The 23040-nt window shown below is 47.1% G+C and overlaps 1 protein-coding gene across 1 annotated transcript; it reads right to left on the bottom strand.

Moving 5' to 3' along the window:
* Positions 1-505: 505 nt before the first annotated feature.
* LOC147902145 (microbial Terpene synthase-like protein 13) lies at positions 506-1534 on the bottom strand. The gene has a single exon (XM_087374434.1). It carries the CDS (start codon positions 1532-1534, stop codon positions 506-508), a length of 1029 nt encoding a protein of 342 aa, XP_087230560.1.
* Between the last annotated feature and the right edge of the window lie 21506 nt (positions 1535-23040).

The raw sequence follows: 23040 nt of genomic DNA, 5'->3' as shown, positions 1-23040 counted from the left end.
TTGTTTTTTGTCTTTTATAATTTATAGATGATAGTATGATGAGTTTTAGGTGACAGGAGTGCCTACATAGTTGCAATGCAACCAAAAAATTGCAATAATTATGTGATAAAATCATAGATAACTATATCGTATAGATGAACTTCAAGATGTAAATATAACATTCACATTTGCATTGCATACATTAACATAAAACCTAAAATATACATGTGATAATGTTACAAGACCCGATGGAATGGATGAAAAGCATAAAAATAGGTATTAAATTTGCTAAGTAGATTAAAAAAATACTTCATCATATTTCGTGTCCAGCTTTGACATATGTAAAGGCATAGGTTAATTGGCCACATAAATTAGGTGAGAACGTTACATAAACTTAGGTGGCTTGGCTAAAGGTACATCAGCTGGATGGATAGAGGTTGTCCACACCATTATGAGACACGACTAATATGGAGATATTACACACCATCGTATGGAGGTATCACACACAACCAAGACCTTTCTCTATTCATTTAAGTCCTTTCGGATAGAGTACGACCTGAAGAGGCTCACCGATAGCATTCGGGTTTGCATCCACACCATGGTATCGAGCTGTTACGTATGACCAATACAGATTTCCAACCATCCAGTTGCCCAAGCTTTCCAGGTAGCTTCCCACTCTAGGTTTTTCCATCAGCTTGGACCTTTTGACTTCATCAAGATACCTAACAAAATCATTGTCTCTCTGCTGGATCATTCTGCATACCATCTCAACACTGACTTGGAAGTCATGGGACTCATTGAAGCACATGACGGAAGCAATATTATCGTGCTCCCCTCTCAAATCTTCTGATTTAAGCGAGAAGAGATCGTTTGCACATGAGACATGATCTACTACGGCGTCATGGAGTGCAGAAAGGAGGGGACTTGTCAGAGTCTCTTCATCAAGGTCAATAACAAGTGCGTACTCCGCAAGGATGAAGACGATAAACGTGGCAGAGTACTTCCGATGCCTGAGAATGTATGTCTGAACATCTGGGATGCTTCGTGCTTCACGACAGGAAATTTGGCATTTCCAAGCATCAATTGAATCTCTGAAAGCATGAAGAAATCGGGATCGCTGCGTCGCAGGCATATTCAGGCAAATCTCGCTCCACCAATCCTGTGCCATGGTGACCATCCTATGTGCCCCTGAAGGGGAAGGCTTTACCTCAAGCGTATCCATAAGGGATTGGAAGAGGAGTGTGGCTGTAGAAAGGTTTCTTTCTAGGCCAAGCATGTCGTCGGTCATGTCATCGAACTTGAATAACCAAGAATAGAATTTGGCTAGAGAGACGATGCGTCTTGCCTCACCACCAACGTTAACCAAGCAGGTCAGCAAAGGAAACTGAGACTGAAGAAGAAGTTTCTCCTCAACTTCAGAGGATGGGTTGAAGATAGCCAAGAGCCACATCTCAATTTCATCTTTAATCGTATGGAAATCAGGGTGTAAATGAATGAGTGTGGAACATTGAAGTGGAGGAATAGTAAGGCTGTGAACAATATGCAGGTAGTCCATGATGTATGTGAAAATTTGAGAATAAGAGCAAGCTAGACACCACCACATATATATATTCTAGCTGTGGAGTCTGTGGTAAACCCAAACTAGTACTCCCATGTGCCAATTTTATATTCCAATGTCATCAACATCCTATGGGTAGATACAATGTGAATAACATCCTCGTGGTGGATACAATTTGAATAAATGAATGGTGTGTCCATTTGAGAGTGAAAGAGAGCTATAATACACCAATGGAAAGGTTTACGGTGAGCCAAACTAGTACTCCTGTGTATGTCTCATGAGCCAATTTCATATTCCAATGTCAATAACATCCTCTTGGTTAATAAAATGTTAATAACATCCTCTAAGTAGATACAAGGTCAATAAATGCTAGTTGATCATGTGTCAATTTGAGAGTGAGAGCGAGCTATAAACCACCACATACATATTCGATCATGTGATACAATATCAATAACATCCTCCGAGTAGTTACAATGCTAACAACATCCTCTCGGTAGATACAATGACAATAAAAAATGGTACTCAATCATGTGTTTGCTTGAGAGTGAGAGTGAGCTACACACTGCCACATATCTATTCTAGTAGTGGATGAGTTTTGGTAAGCCAAACTAGAACTCCCATATATGTGTGGTGAGCCAAATTACTATCCTAATGTCGGCAACATCCTCTCAGTAGATAGAATGTCCTCTGGGTAGATACACTGTCAACAAATGAATGGTAGTCACTTCATGTGTCAATTCGCGAGCGAGAGCAAGCTATCCACCACCACATATCTATTCTTGTGGAGGTGTTTGTGGTCAACCAAACTAGTACTTCCATGAGTATGTGGTGAGACACACAACAAGACAAAGCACCCACAGATGTGCAAACAGACACGTTTACTAAACTTTAAAAAACACTTACAGGCACGTCTATTTGCATGTCTAGAGACCCGTGTCTATATAGCAGACAGATGCGCATATAAACGTGCATCTAGACACGTAAATAGACGCTCTGCTAAAAAATTTAAAAGACAGACAGATGCATCGTTAAACGTGTGTATAGACGCATTTATAAACGGTCTTATAGACACGTTTATAGACATGCAAATAGATGCTTCTTGAACAGACAGACGCGTATATAGACATGTTTATAGACGCACTGATAGACGCGCTACATAATATTTTTTTTAAGATTTACAGAATGCTGTGTATGTTGTGTATGCTATATAGTTACAAGAATCCCATTTCCACATTGTGTAATTCAATTCTTACAGCCAACCACATTTTAATTACAATTCCAAATAAAACATTACAGCTCCAAAACGCAATAAAATTGAAAGCTCAGAAAGTGCTTGTATGTACATATAGCACGAAGCTAAGCCACGTCATGTGGCTTCAAGTACAAAAAATAAGAGGAGTGTATATACAAGAGGCACGAAGCCAAGCCAGTGGCTTTAAGTATAAAAAAGAGTAGCTACCACTAATTCTATGACTAATCTATGTTCTCCACATCCTCGCTCCCTTCCACGCTCCCTTCTGCACTCCCTTCTGCGCTCCCTTCTCTGCCTCCTTCCTCGTCTTCTTCCTCGTCTTCTTGTGCAGGGACTTGTAAACAAGGGACAACATATATCAATGTATGAGAAATCAAATATTTACTTATAATATTGACATTATTTAATTACTTTCAAATACCTCGGGGGCCACTCCAGTAGCCCGGATATACTGCTCCTCAGTAATCAACCCGTCATGATAGAAGTGCTTCCATGTATCTCCTCTGCAATGGTGGCGGTGGTAGGCTATCTCGACAGGAGTAGGGTATCTGCCCACGATATCAAGCTGCAAGACAACACAATTTGTGGAGGAGTTAGTACAAAGAAACAACCTCCTAATAAACTACATAAGCAATATGATTTGAGATCGATACTTACAAATTGGGCCTCCCATGATTCAACACCCCCTGCTCCAAAATGCACGCTTTCATATTGCTCCATCTAGATCCTTCGTGCCTCCACGTGCTGTAGACTGGGGTCCTCCCTCGCTGACTTCATTGCTTTCTTCCACTCACGCTTGTGAGCGGTGTGGGGCGGGCCCCTAGGAGGTTGACCTCCCTCGAGCCTGGCAAGCTCCGCTAGTGCCTGCCTCTTAAGCGAAGATCTTTTATTGCCAAGTATTGTAACAATCTTTGACTTGGCCCATTTATCTGTGAATTGACAATTGGGGGGGTTAGGATACCTAGAGCGAACAGCAGTGAGGGTCTCATCAACCAACCTCTTTGGCTGGTCTTTGTAGTGGATAAAGCAATATCTGTAATTGTTAGCAATTACAGAGCGCATGAAGGCCATGATGTCCTTCCCTCGTGCATCCATCAAGATGCCTCCTATCTGAGTGATCGTACCATCACTCAGAGGCACGTCTAAATCATATGAATCATCATCATCCCCACCACCACCCCTCCCAAAGCACTCTGCCATGCATCCCCCACCGCTCTCCCTGCTACTACGCCTACTACTATGTCGTGTCGAGCTAGTACGTTGGCCACTCGTAGCTAGAGACTGCATAAGAATACGTGGACCACTCGTAGCTGGAGAACCGAGTCTCGACTACACAGGAGTACGCCGATGGCTCTGCGAGACAGAAGGACCTCCTGATGGCATGCGTGATCCAAGTTGCACCACGAAGTAAGCAAATTTTTGAAGATAGAGATATGGATATGGAGATGCCACTACCAATGCCAGATCCAATTGATCCCGATGAATCTAGCGAAGAAGATGAAGATCACAAAATGAGCCAAGAGGAAAATGCACATAATGACATCGCACGGGAGCAAGATGGAGATCACGATATTGAGGAAGAAGACAACGATCATCAAGAATCACCACACTTTATTGAAGAAGATGATCAAGTACTTTTAGGTGAACATACGATGCTAGAGTACGATGATGATATAGGAGATCAACTCGGTATAGAGTTAGAGATAGACTTGTTTGGCGCCTTAGACTTGGCTCAAGATGAAATACTTGATGTAAATGCTCTTTATTGATTTTTTTCATCTCAAACTTGGACATGAATATATGAGCTTCAAAGGCTTGATGTACATGCTCTCATACTTTTATTCTCTCAAAAGATCAAGCATGTATGAAAATTTAAAAAAATTTGTCATTGGAAAAAACCAACTTTTAAGGCCTATATGAGTAAAAAACCTCTCTGGAAAACATCACCATAAAATAGTATCTCAGTGTTGCTATATAGCGACACTTAAAAGTCGCTATATAGCGACTTTTATAATAGTCACTATATAGCGACATTTGCCTAAAGTCGCTATATAGCAACGCTTTATGGGACCCGCTTTTCATACCGACGATTAGCGCCCCACGTGCTAAACATCGGTACTTAAACGCCGCAATAGGAAAGTGATTTGCGTGCATAGGTTTGGTTTGTGGGAAGGTTTGGAAGGTTCTATGACATTTTTGGGACTTGTAAAAAAATCCAAACTTTTTGGGGAGAGGCAGGTAGCCGAGAGTGACTTTTTGGGGATGGGGACCACCACAAAATTGTAAAGAGAGTCAACTTTGAGGAATTGTAAGGCCCCTCCAAGTGGGAGAAGGAGGGGCACTTTTTGGGACCCCCAAAGGCCTAGGGACATGTACCTTTATGTCTCCATAGGACTTGTTAGTTATTAATCCATTCTAGTAATCCACTCCTTTTTTTAGCCCAAAATTCCCCTAATGTAATATTGGAGGAAGGGTGTGGCAGCTACGTAGTGTTGGATGTGCTATGGATTTAAAAATAGTTATGTCCATACCAAATTATTCCTTGTTCAGGTGTGTGTTGTAGCAATGCACTTGGCTTCAAAATAGCTAAAGGCTTCCTTAAGCATCCATAGTATAGTCTCCAAAACTATTATATCCTATGAGGATGCTCAAGGGGTTGTAAACCATTCCAACCGCAATGGCATCCTAAACTGAAGTGCGAGGGAGGGTGTGTGTGTGTGTGTGTGTGTGTGTGTGTGTGTGCATGTGTGCATGCATGCATGCGTGCGTGCATGTGTGTGTGTGTGTAGGTATATGTAAAAGCAATTTTTTCTAAAGATGATTAGAAACTTTGTTTTTTGTCTTTTATAATTTATAGATGATAGTATGATGAGTTTTAGGTGACAAGAGTGCCTATAGGCATAGTTGCAATGTAACCACAAAATCGCAATTATTATGTGATAAAATCATAGATAACTATATAGTATAGATGAACTTCAAGATGTAAATATAACATTCACATTTGCATTGCATATATTAACATAAAACCTAAAATATACATGTGATAATGTTACAAGGCCCGATGCAATGGCTGAGAAGCATAAAAATAAAGTAGATTAAAAAAATACTTCATCATATTTAGCATCCAGCTTTGACATATGTAAAGGCATAGGATAATTGGCCACATAAATTACGTGAGAACGTTACATAAACTTAGGTGGCTTGGCTAAAGGTACATCAGCTGGATGGATAGAGGTCTTCCACACCATTATGACACACAACCAATATTGAGCTACTACAGACCATCGTATGGAGGTATCACACATGACCAAGACCTTTCTCTATTAATTTAAGTTCTTCCGAATAGAGTACGACCTGAAGAGGCTCACTGATAGCATTTGGGTTTGCATCCACACCATGGTATCGAGCTGTTACATACGACCAATATAGATTTCTAGCCATCCAACTACCCAAGCTTTCGAGGTAGCTTCCCACTCCAGGTTTTTCCATCAGCTTGGACCTTTTGACTTTATCAAGATACCTAACAAAATCATTGTCTCTCTGTCAGATCATTCTGCATACCATCTCAACACTGACTTGGAAGTCGTGGGACTCATTGAAGCACAGGACGGAAGCAATATTATCGTGATCGCCTCTCAAATATTCTGATTTAAGCGAGAAGAGATCGTTCGCCCACGAGACATGATCTGCTACGGCATCATGGAGCCCAGAAAGGAGAGGACTCATCAAAGTCTCTTCATCAAGGTCCATTCCTAGTGCGTACTCCACAAGGATGAAGACGATAAACATCGCAGAGAACTTCCGATGCCTAAGAATGTATGTCTGAACGTCCGAGATGCTTCGTGCTTCACAACAGGAAATTTGGCATTTCCAAGCATCAATTGAATCTCTGAAAGCATGAAGAATCGGGATTGCTGCGTCACAGGCATATTCAGGCAAATCTCACTCCACCAATCCTGTGCCACGGTGACCATCCTATGCGCCCCTAAAGGGAAAGGCTTTGCCTCAAGCATATCCATAAGGGATTGGAAGAGGAGTGTGGATGTAGAAAGGTTTCTTCCTAGGCCAAGCATGTCGTCAGTCATGTCGTCGAACTTGAATAACCAAGAATAGAATTTGGCAAGAGAGACGATGCATCTTGCCTCACCACCGGCGTTAACCAAGCAGGTCAGCAAAGAAAACTGAGACTTATTAAGGAGTTTCTCCTCAACTTCAGAGGATGGGTTGAAGGTAGCCAAGAGCCACATCTCAGTTTCAGCTTTAATCGTATGAAAATCAGGGTGTAAATGAATGAGTGTGGAACATTGAAGTGGAGGAATAGTAAGGCTGTGAACAATATGCAGGTAGTCCATGATGTATGTGTCAACTTGAGAATAAGAGCAAGCTAGACACCAAGGCATATATATATTCTAGCTATGGAGTTTGTGGTAAACCCAAACTAGAATGTGTGGTGAGTCAAATTAATATCCCAATTTTGGCAACATCCTCTCGGTAGATAGAATGTCAATAACGCCCTGTGGGTAGATACACTATCAATAAATGAATGGTAGTCACTTCATGTGCAATTTGCAAGCAAGAGCAAGCTATCCACCACCACATATCTATTCTTATGGAGGTGTTTGTGGTCAGCCAAACTAGTACTTCCGTGGCTCCCTCGCAAAGTCCGGCCACTGATTATCTATGTGCTTCCAAGCTGCACAATCTACGAGAATCCTCAATGTATCATCAGTGGACCGATGAGATGCATGCCATGTCATCAACTCCGCTATGGATTTGCATTGGAACATGTGTTGTATTCTTGCAATGATGGGAAAGTGTCTCAAGACCTTTACCGGTATCCGCTCACCCTGCAAGTGATCTCTATATCATTGTTCCCCACACTTTGGACAACTAGCCAAATGTCCATGCTCACGATGAAAGAGAATACAATCATTACAGCAAGCATGGATGGTATCATAATCCATACCCACCGTTGTTAGCATCTTTTTCGCTTCATCTCTTGATGCAGGCATGGTATTTGGTGCAGGAAACATCTTCTGAAGCAACCTATGACAATTCAAAACATACATAGGCTTCGAACAATGATGATTCGGTATACACTATCCAAATGATGATTCTCAAAACAAACAATATCCAAATAATGAGTCAAATTAATGCAAGAGCTAACCTCATTAAGGCCGAGACACTTGTATCCGACCACCCATACTTTACTTGTAGATTCAAGACTGAGAGACAAGCACGTAGTTTAGACATCCTAGCACCCTCGTACAATTGTGTTGATTGCAACTCTCGCATTTTGACACTTATAAAATCACAACATAAGCATGAAGAAGAGATATTAATAGTTATAAAATAGCATCTATGAGCTTTTTTTCATGCTACAACAAAAAGTGACTTAAAGTGTCGCATATAGCGACTTTTTGCTCTGTTCCGTTGCTATATAGCGACGTTTTTAATTAAAAACGTCGCTATATAGCGACGGATAAGCGTCGCTATATAGCGACATTGTGGGTTAAAACTCGAGACTCCCATCACGCAGCGCTTTCTTTATCCCCTTCTCTAATCTCTCAAGTAAGCAAGGCAATCTCTCCTCCCACCTATTTTCGATGACCTCCCACCTATTTCCGACAACCTCTCACTCTATTCTCCACTCCTCACCCTTCTCCTAGCTCTTGGACTCTCTCTCTACCCTTTTCCCTCTTTGGTTTCTTGAAAGGAAGTTCTTCAAGAGGTGAGTTTGTTTCAACAATGTAGGTTATTTGTTTGTTAGCTTCTCGGGGGGATCACTATGTATAAACCCTCTATATCACGTGCGTTCAAGGCCTATTTTTAAAATCCCTTATTTGTAAATTTTTCATCAATAAAATGTACCCCTTTTCTATACAAATCTGTAATTTTTTTCCAAAACTATTTTAAATAGTCCCTTATGTATATATATTTCTGTAAATTTTAGAAATAAAAAATATCCTTCTGTTGAACTCACGTGATAGGGTTACATATGATGAGTGACCCCCCCGAGGTTAGCTTTAGTTTTGTGAGTGCTTCTCCTTGTATTGCTAAACCTGTAAACTAGTTTTCATGCTTGTTTTCAAAGGATTGAAACAAAAAACGAGATTTCAAGAAAGAAAGAAGACTCACCTCTTTTTTGTATTTCTCTTCCTTCTCTTTCTCCTTGTCTCCTCAATCTCCTCCTTTCCTTGTCTCCTTAATCTCCTCCTTTCAAGAAGTTACTTTTGTAATCTCCTCCTTCCTCTAACATCTTATTTGAAAAATGGGTTGTTTCCTCTCTTTTGTAGGGCCAGTCCACAACACCGAGCAGGATGTACTATTTCAGGTAAGTGCTTCCTCTTTTTTCCATTTATTATTTTTGTTATTTGCATTGGCCTGTAGGTAGCGCCTTAAGCACTACCTGTAGTGATGGGCGTAGGAACCCTCTCTTCCCCTCAATCTCTTTCCTTCTTCCCTCCTTCAATCTATTTCCTCCTCTTTTTCCCTCTTTCCTTTTCCTCTTCTTCTCTCTTTCTTTCCCTCTTTTTTCCTCTTTCCTTTCCCTCTTCTTCTCTCTTTCCCCCTTCTCTTAAGCATAAACATAAGCATGAGCATAAGAATGCTTATGCTTATGCATGAGCATAAGAGAAGTAGACATATGTCTCTTTTTTCCTCTTTTCTCTTTCCCTCTTCTTCTCTCTTTCCTTTCCCTCTTTCCTCTCTTTCCCCCTTCTCTTATGCTCATGCATAAGCATAAGCATGAGCATAAGAAAAGGAGACATATGCTCATGCTTATGCTTATGCATGAGCATAAGAGAAGTAGACATATGCTCATGCATTCGCATGAGCATGTCTCTTTTTTCCCCCTTCTCTTCTCTCTTTCCCCCTTTTCTATTTCCTTTCCCTCTTTCCTTTCCCTCTTATTCTCTATTTCCCCCTTCTCTTATGCTCATGCATAAGCATAAGCATGAGCATAAGAAAATGAGACATATGCTCATGCTTATGCTTATGCATGAGCATAAGAGAAGTAGACATATGCTCATGCATAAGCATGAGCATATGTCTCTTTTTCCCCCCTTCTCTTATTCTCTCTTTCCCCCTTCTCTCTTTCCTTTCCCTCTTTCCTTTCCTCTCTTTCCCCCTTCTCTTATGCTCATGCATATGAGCTTATGCTTATGCTTATGCTTAAGCATAAGCATGAGCATAAGAAAATGAGACATATGCTCATGCTTATGCTTATGAATGAGCATAAGAGAAGTAGACATATGCTCATGCATAAGCATGAGCATATGTCTCTTTTTTCCCCCTTCTCTTATTCTCTCTTTCCCCCTTCTCTCTTTCCCCCTGCTCTCTTTCCTTTCCCTCTTTCCTTTCCCTCTTATTCTCTCTTTCCCCCTTCTTTTATGCTCATGCATAAGCATAAGCATGAGCTTTTGCTTATGCTTATGCTTAAGGATAAGCATGAGCATAAGAAAATGAGACATATGCTCATGCTTATGCTTATGCATGAGCATAAGAGAAATAGACATATGCTAAGCATGAGCATATGTCTCTTTTTTCCCCCTTCTCTCATTCTCTCTTTCCCCCTTCTCTCTTTCCTTTCCCTCTTTCCTTTCCCTCTTATTCTCTATTTCCCCCTTCTCTTATGCTCATGCATAAGCATATGCATGAGCTTATGCTTATGCTTATGCTTAAGCATAAGCATGAGCATAAGGAAATGAGACATATGCTCATGCTTATGCTTATGCATGAGCATAAGAGAAGTAGACATATGCTCATGCAAAAGCATGAGCATATGTCTCATTTTTCCCCCTTCTCTTATTCTCTCTTTCCCCCTTCTCTCTTACCTTTCCCTCTTTCCTTTCCTTCTTATTCTCTATTTCCCCCTTCTCTTATGCTCATGCATAAGCATAAGCATGAGCTTATGCTTATGCTTATGCTTAAGCATAAGCATGAGTATAAGAAAATGAGACATATGCTCATGCTTATGCTTATGCATGAGCATAAGAGAAGTAGACATATGCTCATGCATAAGCATGAGCATATGTCTCTTTTTTCCCCCTTCTCTTATTCTCTCTTTCCTTTCCCTCTTTCCTTTCCCTCTTATTCTCTATTTCCCCCTTCTCTTATGCGCATGCATAAGCATAAGCATGAGCTTATGCTTATGCTTATTAAGCATAAGCATGAGCATAGGAAAATGAGACATATGCTCATGCTTATGCTTATGCATGAGCATATGTATCTTTTTTCCCCCTTCTCTTATTCTGTCTTACCCCCTTCTCTCTTTCCCTTCCCTCTTTCCTTTTTTCCTTTTTTCTCTTATTCTCTTATTCTCTCTTTCCCCCTTTTTTCTCTCTTCTCTTATTCTCTCTTTCCCCCTTTTTTCCCTCTTCTCTTATTCTCTCTTTCCCCACTCTATCGGATGTGATCCAACCCCCAGCACCCTGGTTATGGTCGAGTGAGTGCTGAAATTCCTATGAAGAACCTCATCCGATGGTCATGGCAATGAATTCTATGGTTGTTATCTTCCCAATAGGCATGCATGTACACACGCTCGAAAGGACCTCTTGATCCCTTAACATCGACGACGCAACTGTAGTGGCACAACATCTTGAGCATGGAGATGGCAGTCCGCAAGACGAGTTCATTGATGTGGAGCTAGCGGCGATTTTTTGGGTGGATCCAATCATGGTAGAGGCTGAAGTCATCCCAGAAAGACCATGGTCATGGTATGATGAGATGCTCTCATTCCTATCTACTGGCATCATGCCCAAGTACATGAATCAAGATTAGCAAAAATGCTTGGCATTGCAAAGCCGATCCTTTGAAGTAGTCCTGGGACAGTTGTACTGACGTCACCTGACTGAGGCGATGTTGCAGTCTATTCCACATCATGAGCAGGAAGTAGTGTTAATGGAAGCCCATTGTGGGTTTTGGGTGGCCGTTTTGCGGGCAAAGTCACCGCAAAGAAATTAGTTCTATAGGTAGGGTTATGGTGGCTGACCATACAGAAGGATACTCGATGGTTTGCAAAAAGTTGCAACCTTTGCCAACGGTTGGGACAGCCCATTGATCGAGACCACATGCCACTTAATCCCATCTTGCCTCTAGAACCATTTCAGAAATGGGGCCTGGATTTCATGGGTCCATTCAAGCCCGTAGCAGCCCACACAATGAATTGCTACACTCTAGTAGCCACAGATTATTGTACCAAATGGGTGAAAGCTTGGGTCTTGTGGGACAACACCACAAAATTGGCCGCAAAGTGTCTATACCGTGATGTGTTCACCTGGTTCGGGTGTCCAATTGAGATTGTCAGCGACAGGGGGACTCACTTTGTCAACAAAGTCATCAAGCAGATGAATGCTCTTTATATGGTGATTCACAAGAAGTCTTTCCCTTATTATCTGCAAGCGAATGGATTGCTAGGGTCTACAAATCATACCTTCAATCAGATCATGTCGGTAGTGGTGAATGAGAATCGCACGGTGTCGGATTGGGATGAGAAGTTAGTGGTAGCATTACGGGCCTATCGCACATCATTCAAGGTGGCCATGGGGTTGATTCCTTTTAAGTTGGCATTTGCGATGGAAGCAATCACGTCGATCAAGCATGTTGTTTCAATCTGAGGATTGCGGTGGAGGACAGGCTTCTTCCACATGACTCTATGGTATTCCAGTTGGATGTTCTAGACCAATTGGATGATTTAAAGCTGGAGAACTATTATCTCACCTTAGAGGTTCAAGCACGGTGCAAGCGGAGGTTGGATTTGGCTTCCAAGAAGAAGAAATCTTTTGAGTGCGGGCAACTGGTTCTTCTGTTCAACACTCACCTTAGAAAAATGCCGGGGTTCAAGTTGAAATAGTGATGGTCAAGTCCATTCTGGGTTTTTCATGATTGAGGACCGACATCGTTTCAAGGCCACGTACTTCCACATCCAGTTTTGGCTTTGTCCATACCATCATGACGATAGTCTTGAATGCCCATTCCCCATCTCCAATGAGGCACAAATTTCATTTTACTAGCTGGTTGCTTTCTTTTTTAGGAAGAGCAAAGTCGTGTGAATCGCAATGCTTCTATGACTAGTGATCAAGCATTTGGAAAAGAGCGCTCCTGCGAGCTTCCCCTCCCCCCCTCGCTGTTAGCCCCTACCTCCCCCCTCGCTCCCCCCCCCCCCTCGCTGCGACCACCTCCACCCCTCCCGCTACCCCTCGCCTCACCTCCGCTCCAGCCGCCCCCTCGCTCCATCCCGCCCCCTCGCTCCATCCCGCCCCCTTGCCTCCGCTCCTTCCCGCCCCCTCGCTCCAACCCGCCCCTCGCCCCCTCGCTCCAATCCGCCCCCTCGCTCCAACCCGCCCCTCGCCCCTCCCCCCCTCGCTCCAACCCGCCCCCTCGCTCCATCCCGCCCCCTTACCTCCGCTCCATCCCGCCCCCTCGCTCCACCCCGCCCCTCGCCCCCGCTCTAACCCCCCCCCTCGCTGTCGCTATAACCGCCTCCGCTCTAACCCCCCCTCGCCGCCGCTCTAACCGCGCGCTCCATCCCGCGTCGCCTCGCCTCGTTTTTTTTTTTTTTTTATTTTTTTGTTTTTTTTTTTAATAACCCGCCCCCTCGCTGCTCCTTCACCCCTCGCTTCACCTGCCTCCGCCTCATTCCGCTCCCCTCGCCCCCCCGCTTCACCTCTCCACCCCCGCCATTCCAACTTCACCCCCCCCCCGCCCTCTCGCCCCTTCCGTACTCCCCGCACCCCGCAGCCTTCGCCCCGCCCTCAGTTTCGACCCCTCCGACCCTTCATTTCGCCTCGCCCGCCTCACCCCCAGGCTCCACCGCCGCTTCATCCCCTTCTTGGGTGGCAGCCTGTTTTTCTTCATCGGAAGCTTGCAGTTAGTCTTGGCGGTATGGCGGCCCCCAGCCCGGATCCGGAGGCCCAGTCGGACCCTCCCTCTCCAGATGCCTACCGCGTTATCCTGACAGAGCAACAATCATCCCGTGTTCAGGCGGTAGCCAGTGACTTTGCTCGTACCTCTGTTTACGATAGAGTCATTGGACACTCCCCCTCCAGGTCTACCATCAGGGACTGGCTCCAGTCCACTCTCTTGCTAGAGGATGGCCACATTGAGGAGGTGGCCCTTATGGGAAGGGGCATCTTCTGGCTCAAACTCTCCTGTGAGAAAGCTGCGAGCAATCTGGTTGTCGGTTCCCCCACATCGGTGGATGGGAAGATCATCATGATAGTCCCGTGGTACCGTGGTTTCAGCGCAGCGGATTTCGATACTCGGTTCCGTATACCTCGCCACCCAGTGACACTCGTTTTTCCAGGGCTTGCTACTGAGCTGCGGCCGATTGTCAGGGACTTGGGCTCCCATTTTGGCTGGGTTATGCACGACACCTTTGCCGATGCGGTGACCACGGCAGGAGCTCCCCGAGTCCGTGTGGCTATGGCGGATCCTGCGACTCTCCCTGCAGTGATCCAGATCGTTACAGGTGCCGACAGTATCACCCAGAGCATGATAGTCACCGGACAGCCAGGTCAGTGCCTGCGGTGCCATGGCTTTGGGCACTTGGCGGCTGCTTGTCCACGCTTTGCCAGCTCGTCTCGACCCTCCCCGCCCCCGCCCCCTCCGCCCCCACCTCCCCCCCCCGGACAGCCACGTCAGGAGGAGCCGAGGCAGTCGGAGCCTGGGCCAGAGGTAGTGGGCGGTTGGACCGAGGTTCGAAGGAAAAGAGGAAAGAATAAGAAGATTTCGGATAAAGGCAAGGAGGCAGAGGTCACCATTCCTGCAGCAGCACTCCACAGGCCTGACAGGCAGATGCCCCAGGGACCTGGGAGAGCCTCTTCTTCGACGGCAGCCCGCCCTCCACAGCCTCAGATCCTCCTCTCTCCTACCCCCCCGCCTTCTCCCCGGTTTCCCCAGTTTCCCCCCCCTTCGCCCGCCCCGCAGTTTCAGCCCCCGCCTCCTTTTCCTCAGTCCCCTCCCCCCCCCCCTCCCTCTCAGCCCCAGTTCCAGATGCATCCCCATCCCCCTCCCCCCCCTGCTCCCCTCGCCCCTCCTACAGAGTTAGCTGCACCGTCGCCTTCCCAGCCGAGTGCAGCCTCCGCTCCACCTCCTCCACCTTCTCCGCCAGTCGCCTCCGTGGAGCCCGAGTCGCCTATCCCGCAGCCTCCTCCCCCTCCTCCCCCGCTTGCAGGACACCTAGTGTCTGTACCACCAGTGGAGCAGGTTTCCCTTCCCGCTAGCCCCTCAGTGGCAGACTCAGCTGGGTCTCAGCTCCAGGAGAGAGAGCTCCCTCGAGACTTTTACAGATCTGGCCCCTGGGACTACCTGGATGTGGCCGACCTTGGGACCTTCCCGGCTTGTCTCGACATTAGTATCTTCATGCTCCGCAAAGGGGCGGATGGGAGGATTGGTGCCTTGGCTCCCAGGGATGGCCCTAGCTTCGCCTTCACGTTCCTCAGCGATGGCACCGAGACCTGGACAGACGACTCGGTGTGGGAGGCTCTCAGAGAGCAGACACACGCCCAGATTTGCTCCTGGATAGGCCCGTCCGGTGGGCAGCTCCTCGAGACTCAGTGGTCCGAGGGCGATGTGCGCTTGCGGTGGCGTTGCGCTGCCAAACGTTTCCGATTGATCGTGATCCTCAGACCCCCCCTGGCATGGCCTCTTCCCCAGGATGTCAGAGCTTGGTCCCAACAGAAACTCCGAACCTTCTACGGGATGACTGCTTCAGAGATCTCGAGCTGGCTCGAGAAAGCATTTGTTCATGGCACTAGAGGCCTCTCGCCTTTGCTGAAGGTTTTGAAGAACGGGCAGGACGACCCCGTCTCCCCCTCCAAACCTTCTCACAAGCGGCAGCGCCTCCACTCCGATCTGTCTGATTCTTCTTCGACTTCTTCTGCGAGCAGACAGCTGTTCGCAGCCCCCCATCCCTCTCCATGAGCCTACACCTCGTTTCCTGGAATGTGAACGGGTTTCACTCTTCGAGTACCCGTGGTCCCAGGAAGCTCATTTTGCGTCAGGAACTTCAGCCTGCAGTGATTGGTCGATTGGATGTACTGCTGCTCCAGGAGCACAAGCTTTCTGCGGCTCATGCCCGTAGCTGCGGGAAGGTTCTCCCTGGACGCTCCTACACTTATTGGGAGCCTTCGATCGGCACACAGGGGAGGAGCGGGGGGGTCTGTACCTCCGTGTGCGAGCAGTTAGCTCAGTCAGTTTTCGGTCACGGCACGTTGATCCCAGGCCGAGCCCTTTGGGTAGGCCTGAACTTGGAGGGATCCAAGATAGGAATCCTCAACATTTATGCTCCCACAGACCTCAGATGCAGAGCCACCTTTTGGAGGACACTCACAGGGATTCTTCCAGACATGGATTCCTGGATTGTTGGAGGAGACTTCAACAACCTGGAGACCTTGGAGGACCAGCAGGGTAGAGATCCGGAGTTCACAGGTATGGCTCAGGCAGAGCAGTCAGCTTGGGACTCTTTCATCTTCGCGACAGGAGGGAGGGACAGTTGGAGAGACCCGTCCTTCCGGCGTTGGCACGGGAGCCTGGACTTCTCTTGGGGCTTCCCCAGGGAAGGAGGCAGACTCCTGGAGCGGCTTGATAGGTTTTATGTCAGTGATTGGGCCATCAGCAGAGGTGGCCAGGCGGGCATTGTTCCAGGGACGACACTATCCGACCATGCGCCTGTGCTCCTCTCATTAGATTCGGCAGCCCAGACTCTCCCCCCCCGATCATGCAGGATTCCCGATTCCATCTTCTCGAGGGTGGACATCCGTAGCAGCATTTGCAGTCTTTGGGACAGAGATTGGGGGGAGGGCATGGATCTGGTAGACTCGGTCGCGCAGGCTCTGCAGGAGTCCAGCCAGATCTGCCAGCTCGCAGCCCTACAGGTTCGACAGGATTGGTGGGGCAGAGAGAGAGCTCTTCGGAGGGACCTCGCCTCCATTCAGCGACTTCAGCAGTCTTCCCCGGGCTCGGAGGAGCTTCGGATCCAGGCCCTTCGAGCCAGAGCCCTCTTGGAGGAGACCCTCCAGCGTCGCTCCGAGTTCTCCTATCACGCCTCCCTCTCCTTCTGGGCCCGGAAGGGTGACCGGATGTGCAGGGAGTTCTTCAGGACACACGGCCAGAGAGCTGCAGGTGATCAGCTACGGAGTCTCAGGACAGCGGATGGTCACACTGTTACGGACCCGGGGGAGGTCATGGGGTTGGCCACTGACTTCTACAGGACCCTCTTCCAGCAGGAGCCACTTGCCCCTCGTGCTAGTCGTGACCGTGAGGAGGTGTGGAGGCACATTCCATCCCTGGTCCAGCCCAGCATGCAGGCGTCGTTGTTGGCGCCGTTCACCGCGGATGAGATGTTGGAGGCCTTGATGGCTATTGATGGGCAGAAATGCCCAGGTGAGGATGGGCTATCCCGAGCTTTCTTCACCTCCTTCTGGGACTAGATCCATCAGCCCCTCCTTGCAGCTCTGCAGGGGATTTTCAGCAGCGGTCAGATGCCAGAGAGCCTCTCCTCGGGACTGATTTGCCTCATCCCGAAGGGAGGAGATAGACAGGAGATCCGCCAGTGGCGTCCGATCACTCTCCTTACCACTGCCTACAAAATCCTCGCCAAGATGATCAGTGCCAGAGTTCGACCTCTACTCCCAGACCTCGTCCATGACACTCAGACAGGCTTTGTCCAGGACCGCAGTATCCTGGATAATGTCTTCACCTTTTCAGAGGCGGCGGAGTGGGCTCAGTACAGCGGTTCACACCTTGCCATTTTACTTCTCGACTTCGAGAAGGCCTACGATCGTGTGGATTGGTCCTTTTTGGAGGGGACTCTGGAGCGGCTAGGTTTCCCGGCAGGCTGGATTCAGGGTATCTCAGCTTTGTACAGGACAGCGTCTAGCAGAGTCATCATTGGAGGCAGGATGGGTGAGCGTTTCAGCTTGGAGAGATCAGTACGTCAGGGTTGTCCCCTGGCTCCTTATCTGTTTCTCTTCTTCGCCGAGGCCATGACTTACTACCTTCGGGCGAGGTCCACAGGGCTCAGGGGTGTTCGCCTTCCACTCCGGGAGGACACGGAGCTTCTGGACTCAGAGTACGCAGATGATACAGCCCTTTATGTCCAGGACGATGAGAGGATGCTAGAGAGGGTGCGGATGGCCCTGGAGGTTTTCTGCTCGGCCGCTGGTGCGAAAATCAACTGGAACAAATCAGTTGGTTTTCTCACAGACCCGGGGGCGTGTTCTCAGTGGGGGCGATTCCTGGGCTTCAGATGGATTCCACGTGGTCAGACAGCTAGATACCTTGGCTTCCAGGTTGGCCTAGACATTACGCCAGCCCAACAGTTTCTCCCGGTGCTAGATTCCATCCGACGGAAGCTGGCTTTCTGGAGCACTGCTAAGCTGTCCCTTGCAGGTCGTGCTTTAGTAGTTAACCAGGTCCTTCTAGCCACGGCTTGGTATGTGGCTTCCTGTTGGTGCTTCTCGAGATCCAGCGTGGCACAGCTCAGGAGGTTGGTTCGGAACTTTCTTTGGTCTGGGGAGGATGGGCAGAGAGATACCAGAGCCAGGGTTGCTTGGCAGACAGTCATTCTTCCGCAGGCGGAGGGGGGTCTGGGGGTCATTGATCCAGAGCTTCAGAGTCAGGCCTTGTTAGGCAAGCTTATCATCCGCGGTTTGACCCCAGGGGGGCAGACGTGGAAGATGTTACTCCAGCAGGGAGTCGGCTCTTGTGTCCCGCGCCGAGGTGGAGAGTGGCTACCGTCCTTCAGGTGGATCTTCACTTCCGCCCCGCTCACTCAGCCCCGCTCCCCACTCGTTCGTAGCCTCCTCATGGTTTGGAGGCGGCTCCGTCTCAGTCTCATTCAGTCCCAGCCCAGCTGTCAGGAGGAGATCGATCGCCAGCCGCTCGTCTGGAATGGGCAGGTCAGAGACGCCGAGGGCCTTCAGTTGGGGGAGAGATCACATATCAGGTGGGACGGCTGGATGAGGGGGCCAGCCCGGTCCCTTCGAGTTTGGAGGGATACGTACAGACATCTGGAGATGGCCGATCTGGCACACGCAGCGGGAGGTGCACGCGGAGTCCAGGCGAGACGCACGGAGATCGACAGAGCGATCCCAGCCGCTTGGTTGGCTCCACCTGAGCCTCAGGTCCTCATGCCTGGAGACACCCACTGGCTGGGACAGTTCACCCCCCGTGGCATCCCACTGGTGGTCGCAGGACGTTTGGATGACTCCTCTATCGCCTTCTTCGCGGTTTCAGGGGACGGACGACTCAGGAGAGAGGATGCGCTCATTTACCCCCTACTACCGTGGCAGAGGGTTAGGGTCGTAGGCCTTCTGGGGAAGGTCTGGCATACCGACCCTAGTATCGAGCAGGACCAGTTGCAGCTTTGGCGTCTTTGGCTCTGGGAGGGGCGGGCCTTGTCAGAGCTTGAGTGGGACCCAGGAGAGTGGTGGTGGCCAGAGATTGTGTCAGGACAGGGGCAGACTTCCTTCTTCGCTTACAGCACGACTCTGGGCAGGCGAATTCTCGGGAGGATGCAGAGCCGCCCCCCCACCCAGCGTCCTAGCTGGTACGCACAGGGTATTTCCAGGTTCTTTTTGCAGGCTTTCTGGAAGGCCTTGTGGGAGAGCTGGCGGCCGCGGAAGATCTCGTACTTCCTGTGGCTTCTTACCCACAAAGGTCTTCCAGTGGGGAGCTGGTTGAGGCAGATAGGCCAGGACGGTTGCTGTCAGATTTGCCATGCGGATGAGGAGTCACCAAAACACTGCCTGTGGAGCTGCATGCGCGCCCAGGAAGTGTGGAGGTGGACCTTCGGGCTTCTTACTCGTGCAGCACCAGAGCTAGGAGTGATCACTTGGGGCGCGTTCTGTTGGTGCAGCACCGCACCTGGTCTTCATCACTTGTTCGAGGCATGCCAGCAGGACCCCACTTTCCTTATCACACAGGGGACGTGGGGGCCGCTCGAGGGTATCCCACAGCACCTAGCAGAGGCTGATACAGGAGTTCGGGAGAGGCAGCCAGTCTGGGAGATTATCATCAGCATTACAGGATGGCACATCTGGACCTCGCGCTGCGCGCAGATCCTCGGTGGCACCTCCTTATCGACTGCCCAGATCATGGCGGAGATTTGGAGTGAGATTATTCATACCCTCAGAGGCCAGTGGGACCAGATTCAGGGAGACTCCCGGGCTGGTCAGGAGAAGCGGAGACGCTTCCTCCAGGCTTGGGATTCACAGAGCCTCTTCTTCGAGCAGACTACGCAGGGCCTTCGGTGGCACTACTCACCACCCCGATGGCTGTTCATTCACACTCAGCATATTCCTCCGTGAGAGTATGATTTATTATGCTACCTTTTGGGCTGCGTCCGGTTTGTGAACGCAGCCCGTCAGCTATAAGCTGACCTCTTGTATCTTGTTCTCGAAGTAATATAATTAGAACTGTTTTTTCGGCAAAAAAAAAATGAGGCACAAATTTCTTGGGTTGAGCTAGAGGCAGCTGAGCTATCGCATGAGGACATGTGGCAGAAGGGTTCGCGGCATGATGACAGCAGCCTTCTACGAGGTCTTAGCCTAGCCGCCATGCAATGCACTGTCATAAGGGCAAGATATTGGCAATCTGAATTACAACCCTTGAGCAATTGTTTTCATGTACCAGTTGCTTGCTACTTTCTCTTCATCGCACTTGCAGTTCTATGGGAATGGCTCATGCTCAATTTCTTCCTCTTCTTCTGTTGGAGTATATTGATTCCTAGTCAATTGATGCTTACCTCCAGCTGCTACGGATTCGAAGTTTCAGCAGTATTGATTGGCAAAGGTCATCCATCAGCATCGGCACTTTGCCAGTAATTGCTGATAGGATCTGCTATGGAGTTCCTAGATGAGCATCGGAAGTTGACAATGATATCGATTCATCAGCGTATCTTTTTGCCTATGGATAGAGGGATGATTGCGCAACCGATGTGTACACTGGTGGTGATGGAGGTAGAGTTTGGAGCTCCTACTAGGGGTGAATACAAGTTGAGTTGGTGTTTGAATGCTCAAAACGTACATAGAATTTGTGCACATTTTTGAAATATTCCAAATTTCCCTTACTTCCAAAGAATCCTTACAGACAAACATTTGCAATTCCCTAAATAATACGGCATATTGTGGGTAGCTACTCATACATGCTTCTTGCTTTTACATTGTACAAAGCATGCCTTTTCTTTTCTCTTTCATGCTCAATATTTTAATATGTACATTGTAGTAAAACTATTGTTATTAGGAGTGCACTTAAGCCAATTGAAACATTTAGAGTTTTGCTAAGGTTAGTTTCTTTTGTATTATAATGCATGTCTTTTCTTTTCTCTATCGACTTCTAGTATTTCGCCTATGTTACAGCCTCTTTGAGTCTCTTTGGCAAAGAAGAGTGTCCCCAGTAGTGCCAAGAATTTGTGGATGATTTAAATAGCTAGTTTGAATCAATTCAAATGTTCTTTGACACTTTAAAAATTCACCAAAAAACTTGGTTTAGTCATGATTTAAATTAAGGAGCAGTTTTGAAATGGCAATCATGTGTGGTATTTATGTTTACCGCATGGTATTGGTATTTATGTACGCTAATAAGTAGATTCTTGTGCAGTGAAATATACCATATAAAACTATGCTATATCAATGAATAGTCCATTACCATTTCTGACTAATTGAGCTAGCTCCACCCTCCATAAAGGATAGAAAAATAATTGTGTACATCTTTACATCATAATTTGTAAGGTCATTCTCATGTGTCGGGGGCTGGCTTGCTTATTCATGCCGTGTATCAACACATACATAGATACAAGTATTATTGTTTTGACTTTTTCGTAATTTATCACCATGATCATGTGTATCATGTTTTCTTAAAGATGAGAAGCTTTAATTCTTTTTCTAAAGATGATTAGAAACTTTGTTTTTTGTCTTTTATAATTTATAGATGATAGTACGATGAGTTTTAGGTGACAGGAGTGCCTACATAGTTGCAATGCAACCAAAAAATTGCAATAATTATGTGATAAAATCATAGATAACTATATCGTATAGATGAACTTCAAGATGTAAATATAACATTCACATTTGCATTGCATACATTAACATAAAACCTAAAATATACATGTGATAATGTTACAAGACCCGATGGAATGGATGAAAAGCATAAAAATAGGTATTAAATTTGCTAAGTAGATTAAAAAAATACTTCATCATATTTCGTGTCCAGCTTTGACATATGTAAAGGCATAGGTTAATTGGCCACATAAATTAGGTGAGAACGTTACATAAACTTAGGTGGCTTGGCTAAAGGTACATTAGCTGGATGGATAGAGGTTGTCCACACCATTATGAGACACGACTAATATGGAGATATTACACACCATCGTATGGAGGTATCACACACAACCAAGACCTTTCTCTATTCATTTAAGTCCTTTCGAATAGAGTACGACCTGAAGAGGCTCACCGATAGCATTCGGGTTTGCATCCACACCATGGTATCGAGCTGTTACGTACGACCAATACAGATTTCCAACCATCCAGTTGCCCAAGCTTTCCAGGTAGCTTCCCACTCCAGGTTTTTCCATCAGCTTGGACCTTTTGACTTCATCAAGATACCTAACAAAATCATTGTCTCTCTGTCGGATCATTCTGCATACCATCTCAACACTGACTTGGAAGTCATGGGACTCATTGAAGCACATGACGGAAGCAATATTATCGTGCTCCCCTCTCAAATATTCTGATTTAAGCGAGAAGAGATCGTTCGCCCACGAGACATGATCTACTACGGCGTCATGGAGTGCAGAAAGGAGGGGACTTGTCAGAGTCTCTTCATCAAGGTCTATTCCTAGTGCGTACTCTGCAAGGATGAAGACGATAAACGTGGCAGAGTACTTCCGATGCCTGAGAATGTATGTCTGAACATCCGGGATGCTTCGTGCTTCACGACAGGAAATTTGGCATTTCCAAGCATCAATTGAATCTCTGAAAGCATGAAGAAATCGGGATCGCTGCGTCGCAGGCATATTCAGGCAAATCTCACTCCACCAATCCTGTGCCATGGTGACCATCCTATGTGCCCCTGAAGGGGAAGGCTTTACCTCAAGCGTATCCATAAGGGATTGGAAGAGAAGTGTGGCTGTAGAAAGGTTTCTTCCTAGGCCAAGCATGTCGTCGGTCATGTCGTCGAACTTGAATAACCAAGAATAGAATTTGGCTAGAGAGACGATGCGTCTTGCCTCACCACCGACGTTAACCAA

Source organism: Dipteris shenzhenensis, chromosome 5 (assembly GCF_047967505.1).
Source record: "Dipteris shenzhenensis isolate YYH24624 ecotype China chromosome 5, Dip_SZ_1.0, whole genome shotgun sequence".
In the NCBI taxonomy this organism is placed as follows: Eukaryota; Viridiplantae; Streptophyta; class Polypodiopsida; order Gleicheniales; family Dipteridaceae; genus Dipteris; species Dipteris shenzhenensis.
Note: the sequence above shows the minus strand (reverse complement) of the source record. Positions and strands in the feature narration are given on the sequence as shown.